This window comes from Macrobrachium nipponense, chromosome 21 (assembly GCF_015104395.2).
Source record: "Macrobrachium nipponense isolate FS-2020 chromosome 21, ASM1510439v2, whole genome shotgun sequence".
Taxonomy (NCBI): Eukaryota; Metazoa; Arthropoda; class Malacostraca; order Decapoda; family Palaemonidae; genus Macrobrachium; species Macrobrachium nipponense.
Window position 1 is genome coordinate 62,071,001 of NC_087212.1, and position 12,500 is coordinate 62,083,500.

At 37.1% G+C, this 12,500-nt stretch overlaps 1 protein-coding gene across 1 annotated transcript in view; it reads left to right on the forward strand.

Moving 5' to 3' along the window:
* Positions 1 to 12,500, forward strand: part of LOC135198079 (xanthine dehydrogenase/oxidase-like) — a 49,332-nt gene that overhangs the window by 21,984 nt on the left and 14,848 nt on the right. Inside the window, exons 7-15 of the mRNA XM_064225503.1 lie at positions 5,404 to 5,545; positions 6,577 to 6,744; positions 6,872 to 6,948; positions 7,885 to 7,978; positions 8,207 to 8,319; positions 8,663 to 8,833; positions 9,232 to 9,359; positions 9,674 to 9,818; positions 11,753 to 11,990. Coding sequence (XP_064081573.1) covers positions 5,404 to 5,545; positions 6,577 to 6,744; positions 6,872 to 6,948; positions 7,885 to 7,978; positions 8,207 to 8,319; positions 8,663 to 8,833; positions 9,232 to 9,359; positions 9,674 to 9,818; positions 11,753 to 11,990 — 1,276 coding nt within the window. The remainder of the gene's footprint in view (positions 1 to 5,403; positions 5,546 to 6,576; positions 6,745 to 6,871; positions 6,949 to 7,884; positions 7,979 to 8,206; positions 8,320 to 8,662; positions 8,834 to 9,231; positions 9,360 to 9,673; positions 9,819 to 11,752; positions 11,991 to 12,500) is intronic.

The window sequence follows — 12,500 nt, forward strand, 5'->3', positions numbered from 1 at the left end:
CACATATATATATATATTATATATATATAATATATATATATATACTATATATTTTATATATATATATATTATATATGATATATATATATATATATATATATATAATACCCGTTGTCTCTTCGTCTTTATTCCCGAATTTTCAGCTATTCTCTCTCTCTCTCTCTCTCTCTCTCTCTCTCTCTCTGACCCAATGATGCTGGTGTTCTGATCCTTGGACGCAGGCGGGTGGGCGGCGGGACAGCCAATTGGCTCTGATTATTTCTATCAAGATTGACAACGTTGTTGGCTGAACTACGTAGATGACGCAGCGTTTCAGTATTCTCGTAGTTCGTTCTCTCCCTTTTTGTCTGACTGGACAGTAATGGCGATGTACAGGAAACTGAGCGTATTTTTACACTTGAATGATAAATCTGAAAGTTTTGGCTCGAACGGCAAATTTTCATCTTTGGCAGATTGAAGTAACTGTACGTTGCACAATTGATCGTGTTAACTGGTAGGCTTGGTGAAACCAAGACATTTCTTAATAGTTTAACATTAATGTTTCGTTCTTCTCGTCCATATTTGTGTATCTACCCATCCACTCTCGTCATTATACCTGTTTTTGGTGAAATAATTTCTTTCAATTTTGGATTGCTTTGTGGCTCTTGAAAGTGAGCGTTGCCATAACAGACTTACCTCTCCCACTTTTAGCTGTGAAGCTTCGTCATTTTCACTGAATTAATCGGTGTCATAATTTTGGGGGGTCCAATGAAGGCCTTTATTCGTCCCCAAAGATGTGACGATTTTCTCGTTTGTAATAACCTACGTACTTGCATGTGGTAAGCATAAAAGCCCTTAAAAAGAATTTAAAATTAAATTAAACAACGTTTATAAATAAAAAAAATAAATAAATAAAATAGAGCTCTAAAGCATTTATTCTCGGGTCAAGAGTTAAAATTATAATAATTTCAAACGCCACTCCTGTTAAAACTGAAACCTGAAAGATAAAATATAATTTAGATTAAAAAAAATAACTAGTCTCCTTCTTGAAAGTTTTTATGAGTTGATCTACCATCAAATATTAACAAAATTCTCGTCAAGAAATAGTCTATGATGTGCATTGATATTGCAGTCATATATAGTTTTTTTCCAGTTATTTCGAAAAGATAGTGTTTAGATTAATGTGAATATAGATTTTTACACATCTCCTTATTGCATCTACAAAACCTGCAACATTGTATTTCATTTATTTTACAAATGCATCTATTTTCAAATGCACACTTGCCACAAGTACACGGATCTGGTAAGTTTGCTGGAATTAATGTGGCACTAAGTTCTCCAGTATACGGTATATCACTTCAAGTCCATCCATACATTTCTATATTATCAAGTATTGATCCTGTTGCCATTGTGGCAGTCACCCACACATTCGCTTGAAGATATGACCGCTTAAAAAGTTCTCGTATTGCCACAGTTGTGCAGGACATTTTTTGCAGATTTAAATGTTTGCTGTAAGTGTTGTATATCTTAATTCTAGGCTCATTAAAGTTAGTGTAGTCAGTTTTTGTGCCTGTAAAACAGTGTACTAAAAATTCTTTTGCCTTCTGAAACATCTCCTCTAATAACTCTGACAATCCAAAACCTTCAAGTAGTTTGAAAGTTCCTGTTCATTTCATCAGAGAATCCTTGGTGCCAACTTTTGATGTCGTATCTGCTCCAGTGAGAGCATGTGCTGCAGGCTTATGTTTTGCAATCTCATGTCCTCCTCATGTTCACATTTTAACTCTGGTACAGTGATACAAACATTGGGTTGCACTAGAATACTGTCAAGGGTATCTACACCAGCCAGATATATGGGTTTGCAGTCTGAATACTTCGCTTTTATCCTGTCTTTCATGAACCATTGTAGTTGTAGTTTATTCTTTGATAAGGGCTACAATGATTCCATTGTATCTGGCGGCAGTTGATCACCATTCGATATAACAACAACAGGTACTACTGCTTGATTTTACTTCGGCGTTTTCGATCACTTTCCTTAATGCCCCAATTGAAGTAGTTGTCAGATATGATAAGAATTTCATCTGAGTTAGATCCCGATGATAGGAAAATGCCAAAGTCATTATATGTTTTAATATGCAGCTTCTTTACTGCAACTTTACGACGGAAAGCCATGAACTCAATCACAAAAGCATTTGACTGTGGTGCTGTTACCAAGGGGTCCCAAAGAACATCTGAGAGCTTCTTTTTATTTCGGGGTATGTGAATACTATACCTTATTTGTATCTCTCAATGAGCATTGACTTAACTTGGCGATTTGTAACATGAACTTCATCGCCAAGGATCGAGTTAATCTTGTCTTAACGCGTATCTTCGATGTTTGATGTCAAGCTGGTTAACAACTTGATCAAAAGCTTGTATAATGTCGTCGGTATTATTAGCAACATTTGCCTTTAGTTCAAGGTTGTATAAGATTTTCTTAATATGGTCATCATACCTCTTGATGTATTTCTTTACACAGTCTTTATGAGCCAAGATATCTGCTGCAGAAATTGAACTTTCATCCTGATGTACTGAAATCCGGTCAAACACTACATCTTGAAAGAGTGCTGCTTCATCGATTAATTTTCTTGCTCGTCCAACATTTGAAATTCTAAACAAATCACATGACCTGTCATGCTTGCTTTTGAACAGTGTTCGTGAATCGCACACAACACAAGCGTTTTTTTTTTTTATGAGAAGATGTAGTTTTTCTTCTCCTACTGCTTCTGGTTGTTGAGGGGCCAGCTTGAATTTCTTCTCCAGAAATGTTCTCTACAACTGTTGCCTGTGATTCTCCTTTTTCCTTTGAGGATGTATGGACCGTAGCGATCTTTACTGTGATATCGAACAGTACAAAGCTCATCAGGGTTGAGGCTAGTTATTGTATTGTCTCCGAGGAACTTTGCTGCTTCGAGGGTTTCTAATATTCCCTGATCACCTCCATGCAACTTCCCTCCATGTTTTTTTTTTTTTCTTTTTTTTTTTCACATATACAGCAGGAGGAGGTTGATAGGTCAAATGATGGAGATTTCATCTCACCATCCAAAGGACTGAGTAGTAATTCTTCTCCAGACATCTGAAATATTTTTTTTAATTAATGATTATCTATACTCTGTTCTTTTCCATCTGTCCACCCGCCTGTGGTGTTTGCGTATGGTAACACTGCGTCCCGAGCTTTAGATATTTACATCCAGCTTACATTCAACAATTATAATAATATCCTATTTCGAATATTAACGGTGTAATTCGCATAAAGTAAATTATTAAAATACTTTTCAGTTGCAAATGTACACCCAGATATCCTTTTATTTGCCTAAAACTTACACATAGCGTAACTATATAAAGCCCGGGACGCAGTGTTACCATACGCACACACCACAGGCGGGTGGGCGGATGGAAAAAAACAAGAGTATAGTGTATTATACTTGGGTCACAAAATGCTATGGTTTTATTGGCAAAATAATAAACCCCCCAAAAAAGCAAAAGCTAAGAAAAAGTAAATTTAAAAACATAATTCTTTTCTTATCCTTACTTTGCCCTAATTGCCACATTCCAGTAATTTTTTGTTCTCGACCGTTTCAATGGTACCAACTGGTTAGCTCATCTCTCAGGTACACTGGATATAAATTGGAAAACAATGAACATTACTTGAATGAAAATCCTTAAACTTCTAATAATTATGGCCATGAAACCTTATAATGATTGTATCCCAATCTAGAGTAGAATACAGAGTATGAGCACATACACACAAACATATGCATATATATATATATATATATATATTATATATAGGTATATATATATATATATATATAAATATTTATTTATATATACACCACCCGCCCTTCACAATAATTGACGATCCATAATTACATTATTTTTTCTGTAATGATGAATTCGTTATAGTGGGAGTCGTTTCTCGTGTAAGATAGTCTCAGTTTAATGTCGATTACCTCTCAAAGAGAACATCCCTTGGCTAACGGGATATGAACTTAACTTGTTTGCATGCTAAGATGTATTACCTCCAACGAGGCTCTTGGTCTTGGCAGCGATCACCTCTTCATCAGCTTCTCTCTCTCTCTCTCTCTCTCTCTCTCTCTCTCTCGGCGTACACCTTTTCATTAATATATAGAGAAATGTGCGTGACATTCTCGTGCCGCACGCCCTTTCGATCTCCTTTCCATAAAGGCAAGAGAGAGAGAGAGAGAGAGAGAGAGAGGAGAGAGAGAGAGAGAGAGAGAGAGGAGGTTTCCGAGAATTTATGGGTAGGGCTGTGTGCGTGCCTGTGATTATTTTGGTGATTCGGGAGAACAAGCAGTATATTCGAGTGGCCATGATGTCGCATCGATCTTTTCTTCCTCAGTTCGTGTTCTGTTTAGCTTCCGGATGTTTTGCTCGTTTTGGAAAAATGTTCTGCTCTTCTCTTGATTCACTTCGTGGTTACTCGTGGATGTGCTTAAAGAAAACTTTAATGATATGAATGTCACTCTTGTTATGGCATTAATGTTCATGTGGTCTCCGTTATATAGACAATTTACAGCTTAAACGACGGCCTAGAGCGCCCCTCATGATTTTTCGTGATCAAAATGGCCTCCGTAAAGGGTATTGCTGTCAGTGCACCTCACGTGCTGCAATGTAAGCATTACTTAAGGTTCTTTGCAGCTTCCTTTCGGTCCTTAGCTCCAGCCCCTTTCATTCCTTTACCGTAATTCTGTTCATATTCTCAATTTCCCTTTTAGCGCTGAATGACCTCTCATGTCTCAGCGCTTGGCTTTTGACCTAAATTCCACATGCCATTGCATCACCGAAATGGCATGCGTTATGCATCAATTTTTCCCCGACGCTTACCTTTTAGGACAGTTTGGGGAACGAGAATAATGTACTGATGCGTTTGAATGTGTGAGTTTTCTGGAAACCTCTCAGGACACATGATTACACATCTTTCAGGGTGTTTTGAATACCATTCAACATAAATCCATGTAGTGATCACTGGGTCATAGGAGGTCAAAGGAGTTGCTGGAATGAACAACTGCTTCTTCCTCTACTACTGAAAATGCCTAAGATCAGGATGTTTGCGCAGCTGGGTCAAGACCTGGTTTAGTGTGTAGCGGGTTATCAGCTAAACTACCAACGCACGTCCGCATTCAACCATTGTATTATACTTTCATGGTTAAAAAATATGTATGTACTTACATCTACGAAGACTATGCGCAAGATAATTTAAGTTAAAATCATATGAGTGAGTCTTCTATTGATAAGTAATACTTTTCTAGTTTAAGCAGGTCACTATGTAGATTATCCACCCTTAACCAGGTATAAATGAAGGGGATGTTACGTTAACCCTGGAATACAAACATTTTCTTAAGAGTTTATTTTCTTTATTAGGTTGACAGAGAACTCCAAACTAGCTACGTAGAGTTTCATGGTCCTCGTGTCAGCTTCTACCGGCCATCCTCTCTCTCCCAGCTGTTACAACTCAAGTCCCTTCATCCAACTGCTAAAATTATAGTCGGCAATACCGAAGTCGGTTAGTCACAATAACGAGTTGGTTTGTGAATTCAGTTCTGGATAGATGAGTACGTGTAATTTATGAGTCATTCTTAAGCTCTTAGCATGGTTGTCTCTTTTCAGCTCTTTATTTTCATAAGAACAGTTTTCTTCTCTCCTTCCTTTTTAAACCTCAAGTTTGCTCGTAAATGCAACTGCATGTAACATCTTTATTTTTTTTACTAATCATTTGCTTGTTCGTTTTTTCTGAATTAACTATTAGTTTTCTCGAATGCTCTTAATAAGTTCATAACTGTTTAAACTCCTTATTTATTTTCCTCTATACAAATATTGTTGTTTCACACTTGTCATGACGTAAAGGTGTATCTAAAAGCTATTTCATATCAAGTTTTACCGAGATATATTTTAAGAGGGAGGAGGTTAATATCCCTCAGACAGAGGACGCTCTGGCCGAGTAATGGTGTTAGGAATATATAAGTGAAAATATACAAATCACACTAAGAATTCTTGTGTATACGTTAAACTAATTATAAACCATTCCTCTTAATGAGAAAACTTCCAGTTAGTATTTGCAGAAACGAATTTTGTTCAGACAAAGGAAATAATTCTGTTCTGTTTACAATTGTGCTAAAAAAGAATCTTAAATTATTATACCATATTAGGTGATATGAAAGTTTCTGCTCTTGCTCTTATAAAGAATTCGCTGAAGTTTGTTACTGATGCTTCCGCCAACTCTGGTAAATATGATGTAAACTTCCTGTACATGCTGCTACTATGTCAACGGATCAATATATATATATTTTTTTTAGATAAATATCATGCAAAACCCGTAAACTTAAGCTGTCTTGCCTGAGCAACGATTCTTTGTCATAAGTTCTTTTCTTGTTAAATAGTGATCACTTGTGAGGTTCCAGCGCTCGAGCCAGATTTATAGCTTAGATAGCTGAAGAAATTATTTTATATAGGAAGAACGAAGATATACGTTAGTATTTGAAGTAATTATTATCTTTTTATGGTAAAGATCCCTACTTGATAACAATTCCCTTCCAGGAGTGGAGGTGAAATTCAAGAATCAAGTTTATCCCGTCTTAATCAACCCAAGCAACGTAAGTGAACTGAATACCGTTGTGGAAGAGGATTCGGGAGTAGTTTTTGGGGCATCGGTAACTCTAACGACCATTGAAGAAACTCTACGGGCTCAGCTTTCAAAGCAAGAAGGTAATAAGCGCCCTAAACCCGGTGTGATTTTTTTTTTAGAAACAAGTTTTGGTAAATATTCGTAAAGTGTGTTTTTTTTAAATCATTCTACCGACATCTGAAGTAAAACTTTTTTTTTTTTCATCAGAATACAGGACCCGGATATTTTCTGCGATCCTCGAGATGCTACGATGGTTTGCGGGGAAGCAAATTAGGAACGCAGCTGTGAGTCTAAAGTTCTCTAAACGATCACTTATCTGCAAAGCCCTTTCATTCATAACCACCTCCCCCTCCCCTCCCCCCTAAAACAAAATCTCAGGGTAACAATGTAGAGATTTTACTCCAACTTAAATTAGTAGACATCTCGTGTGTACGTTTTAGCAATATTCAATTGAAGTCGGCCCTGCAGCACCTTTGCATAAAGATAACTTTGAAATATAGCTATCAAAATGTTTGTGGCCTTAGGACAAATTCTTAACTTTCTCGAGTATGTTTAATTGTGTAGCTCAGATATTTATAACAGACAAGCAAGCCAGAGAGGAAATACCTCCTTCCGTAGTTTGATATTCCCATTTACTGCTGCAGCAGAACACATGTTCACGGTATGGATGTGCATACTTAGAGCTGAGCTTTACTCACTTCCCCTGAGAAATTTTTAATGCGTCTGACATGAAAATTTAGATTGTACGTGTATCAGTTTTAATCACGTTTTTTTTTGGCGTCTTCATTCTCACCCTAACAGTGATGAATATATGTTTTTATAACTAGTGGGAAAAAAATGCATCTCTCGTGAATAGGAACTGCGGAGACCAGTACGTGAGTTCATCCGAAAGTGGACGTGGAGGTAGAGTGTTGAAATTGAATGGTAGCATGAGCCAGGGAGGAGAAATAAATATTAGCTTAATCATTAGAGGAATGATAGTGGTTGGTTCATACAGGATCTTGGGAAATATAATTTAATGACCATCACAACGATACGTTGCACAAACATTCTTGAAATAAGAGTAGGCCTTAATAAATGGGGGATGTCGCAGCTGACAAGCGTATAGTACGTGTAGTACGTGCTGCTTTTTTAAATTCAGGCTTCATGAAGGTACTTAACATGGACGCATAATAGTGCTTTTGATAAATAGAATTGCACTAAACTGAAAATATTTTCAGGCAATTGGCGGTAACATCATGACTGGGTCTCCCATTAGCGATCTGAACCCATTGCTGATGGCAGCTGGAGCAACGCTTACCCTCTGCTCTAAAGGTTGGAGCCTTATTTTCAAGTTAGCCGCATTAGTTCAGCTCAGTTATGAGAGCAGCCTATTACCTACAGTATTTGAAAAGTGTGAAATCCGTTTGGGAGTGTGCTTGTGAAAATCAGAAAAATCAGTAATCGTCCAGAAAAGAATTCTTGATCAGTTCATACGAATCAGTTATTTGTTGGTTATGATGATCGATGCGATGTCATGCCAATTTTCTTCTTCTTCCTCAGAGAGGGGAGAACGGCAGGTAGTGATGGACCAGAGTTTCTTTACTGGCTACAGGAGAAATATTGTTCTGCCTGATGAGATTCTGCTGTCTGTCCACATTCCCTACACTACAGAGGTACTAATACCGTTTACTACTTCGTTTTTATTTACAAAATATCTTGGAATCCGGTGTTCTGCTTTTTATGTGTATTGTAAAAGTAAGCACAACTACGTCGGGCTACATGCGTAATCACAACTTATTATGCAGTTGATTTTATTTCTATGTATAACCATAAGAAGGGTTTTTTGGTATTCTTGTTATTTGTACTCATATATTTACAGTACACAGTTGGTATGTCACCTACGTAATTGTGACATTTGGACAGTGACTTAAATAATCATTATTGATCCACGTACACAGTTTGTAATATATTTTATATGAAAATGCCATGTGATGCTGATGGTCTCCAAATCTCCAGGGCGAGTACTTCTTCGGTTACAAACAAGCTAGGAGGAGAGATGATGACATCGCCATTGTTAATGCAGGAATGAAAGTCATCTTCGACCATGAAAGTGCTGTCGTGAAGAAGATAGATTTGGCCTTTGGTGGCATGGCCCCTACGACAGTTATGGCTCTAAGTACAATGAAGGTAAATTTTCTTCGCATTTCAGCGTACCAATAGTCTGTTCAGGATTTATTTGGCATTATTTAGTCAAATAATATATATGGAGGGAATGTATTTTTGTCCCCTTTTACATGAAAAAATCAAATAAGAATCACAATAGTTATACTTGATGTCGACTTTAGGGGTCATATTTCAGAGGTGGCCGGTAGTATTGTCGCAGGAAAACATTTTCGATATTTCTTGGGGGGGTCATTGTCTTTATGATACTTACAGTCTTTTGTTTATGTTTTTTTTACGGCAATCCCCTACAGGTTTGTGCAAAACACGCCGCAAAGGTGGATATATACAGTGTTAATACCCTTGGGGGTCACTATCTAGGAAAGGTTAATGTGACTTTTTTTTTTCACCTGGATTCGTTTCAGAAACTGGTTGGAAGGAAATGGGAGCCGTTACTTTTAGAAGAAGCAACTACTTCGTTACTTGAAGACTTACCTCTCTCGCCTTCTGCCCCCGGTGGAATGATTGAGTATCGGAGAGCTCTTACAATCAGGTATCTTGGAATGTTATATACATGACTATCTATTTTATAAGTGGGAATTAAGTATGCCTCAAAATACTCCTGTATAAAAATGTTATTAGCTACACTATTCTGGAATAACTAGAAAAGGTTTTTCTTACTGTTATATAATTTTGAGAATCTTTTAAAATGCTTTCGTGGTGATGGCTACAGGAATCGCCGTTTCTGTATGATGTAACATTTAATTCGCTGAGAGTTCAAGACGATCAGAGCAAGTTAAAGCTTTAAATTGTGTATTCACTGGTGTTTAAATGTCATGCAAAATCCACAAATAATTTTTGTTGCAGTTTTTTCCTGAAATTTTTCCTGAGCGTGCGTGGGCAGCTTAGCAAAAGGTTACCGGGGTTAGTGGAGCCTTTGACTGACATGGAAGAGAGAGCAGTAAAATTACATGAACACACTTCTCCAAAAAGCACCCAGATTTTCCAAAAGGTAAATTCCACAGCTTTTTTCATGATGTCCGTCAGTCTTGGAAAATCATGGATTTATCATAATGTTTTATCTAAACATTTCGCTCTCAAAATTCATCTTCTCACTCATAAATCTCGATAGAATTTACGTCAGAAATTATGGTATGTGCAAAACAGATGAGATCCTGGCGTGTCTCAAAAATATTATAAAGTGTTCAGAATGAGTGAGAAAGGATTTCTCATCTTTCATGAACTCCTCTCGTTTGCCCTTCCTGTCCTGTTAGGTTGCGTCTCGGAAAGTACAATGTCTCCATAAAGATAATGAGCCCATAGGAAGCTGCAAAAGAAATTTCTACATAGTAATATGTAAGGGACCATAATGAATCCTACAATTAAAGCGTAAAATTGATCAAGAATGCCACATATAAACTCATCCTCCATTTACACACACTGATACCTTATCTGTATTAATGAAGGTAAAACCCAATCCTGATTTAGAAGGCTAGAAACCTTAGGCAACCAATATATGAAAGAAATCTACTGGAGGTGTTAGCCGTAATAACATAAATTGGCACGCTAAAAGCGTTTCCAGCAGACTACTGTATTTGGAAAAGAAGTTACGCCATGTAGAATTATATTATGGAAACAGTACTTCCAGATCATCTTTCAGCGATATGTCAATCAGACGATAAGGCCAAACTTCTTACAGTTCGTTGTGATCCTTGCTCACCATCCAAGCTTGGTATATGTAACAGTGGTAGTTCGAGAAATAGTCAGCTTATTTGGCAGTGTGCAACAGAATTGACAGCCTAGATGAACGCCTATAAAGTGACAAATGAGAGCGAAACGAACCATTTAAAGTTTGGCACTGTATGAGAGACGCATTATGGTAGGAAATCTAGCTTGAACAAATTTCTCTGTTCCCCTTTGGCATGCAACAATTCTTTTCCCTGAGGAGTGAACATCTGTTTAGAGATCATTAAACAACTGTCAGTCTCACCCTTAACAAATCCTATTAAATTCCATATTCTAACCATCTGTGATTAAGGTATCTGTCCCTAAGAAATTTCATGCCATATTTACTCGTTTCAAAACTTGGGGAAGACCCAAGCAAGGGAAACGATGACAGACCCATTTCTCACATAAGTTGTATGTAGTGCTTAAAATGCTAAATGTCAACCCAGTCTGAATCCCAAAGCATCACATCTACCATAGATTCCTCGTCCAATTTGGAAAGTCATGTTAGCAGAGGACATGAAGGGGAACAGAATTGTTCAGTCAGCGTGAAACACTAGTCTCTCGTTTTGATAGAATTGCATTCAAGGCAGTTCACTTAATTAGTAACCTTTCCTGTTCCTTAGACCTGCATTATTCTTCCAGATACCCGCTGCGATTTCTTTCTATAATTGCTATTACAGGCAGCGTTCTGTTGACGCGAAGGAAAAGAATGCGCTCTCCTCTTATCTGCTTTATTCAGATCAACAGTTAGTTTCTCTTTCCTCTACAGACTAATTATAAAGATTTCTCACCCCACCTCCATTTCTTTCTCATGACTTATATTTCTGACAGAGTTTGCTTTACGCCATCCTTCCCAGTCTCTTATCGTCTTTAGTTTGGGTCTGCAAATTCCTGCAGCTTTCACACAAAACTTATAACTGTGAACTAAACTGTACATGATGATATGAAATGAGATTCTTCAATGGTTCGATATGTGCAACTGTGTAAGTTTCCAATGCTTTAGTAAAGATGTCTTTTGATAGTTTTAAATGTGTCTGTGCGATAGTGCTTCATAACTCCGTAGGTCGACAAATATCTGCAGCGACTCTGCTATAATTTTCAGTGTGTGTGTCCTTTGTGTCCAAGGTTGTGTTGTAGCTGATAATTCCAAAACATAATTTTGTCCATATTTCTAGTTTTATGAGTCAGCTGAAGGGGAAATTTTTTTACGTTCTACAGGTTCCTGCTGGCCAAAGTCAAATTGATCCAGTTGGCCGACCATTGCCTCACACTTCGGCTCAGAAACAAGCATCAGGAGAGGCCGTGTATGTGGATGACATGCCCCGTTTTGAAAATGAATTGTATGCTGGACTGGTCCTTTCAACTCGTGCCCATGCTAAGATCATATCCATCGACGAATCTTCAGCCCTGAGTCTAGATGGAGTGGAGAGATTCTTTTGCGCCAGAGATATGCCAAGTAAGTATATTTTCTTAGCCGATACTGACGGATACTATTTAAAAGTTCTTATTTACTGGAGCTTCAAGTACAGTAGGTCAACTTTTTTTTATTAAGGGTCCTAGAGAAAAAGTAAGACCTGATTCTGGTAGGACTTTTCACGAGGATTCCAAATATGGTTCTGATTTTTTTCTACGATGAAAAATCAGCAAAGGTATATCACATACGGCATTAACAGCTAAATAGTACCTATTTTCCTTCTAGATATTTACACTAGTTCTACCGGGGGATATATATATATATATATATATATATATATATATATATTATATATATATAATGTATATATATATATATATATATATATATATATATATATATATATATATATATATATATATATTCAATTGTAAAAAGTGACCAGTAGATTCTATATGTATTTCAGCCCAAAGAGCAGTGTAAATGATTGCCCACTTGGTTACGAAGGTGAGAATGGATCTATTTCTTCTCTAATAAATGTATCCGAATTTG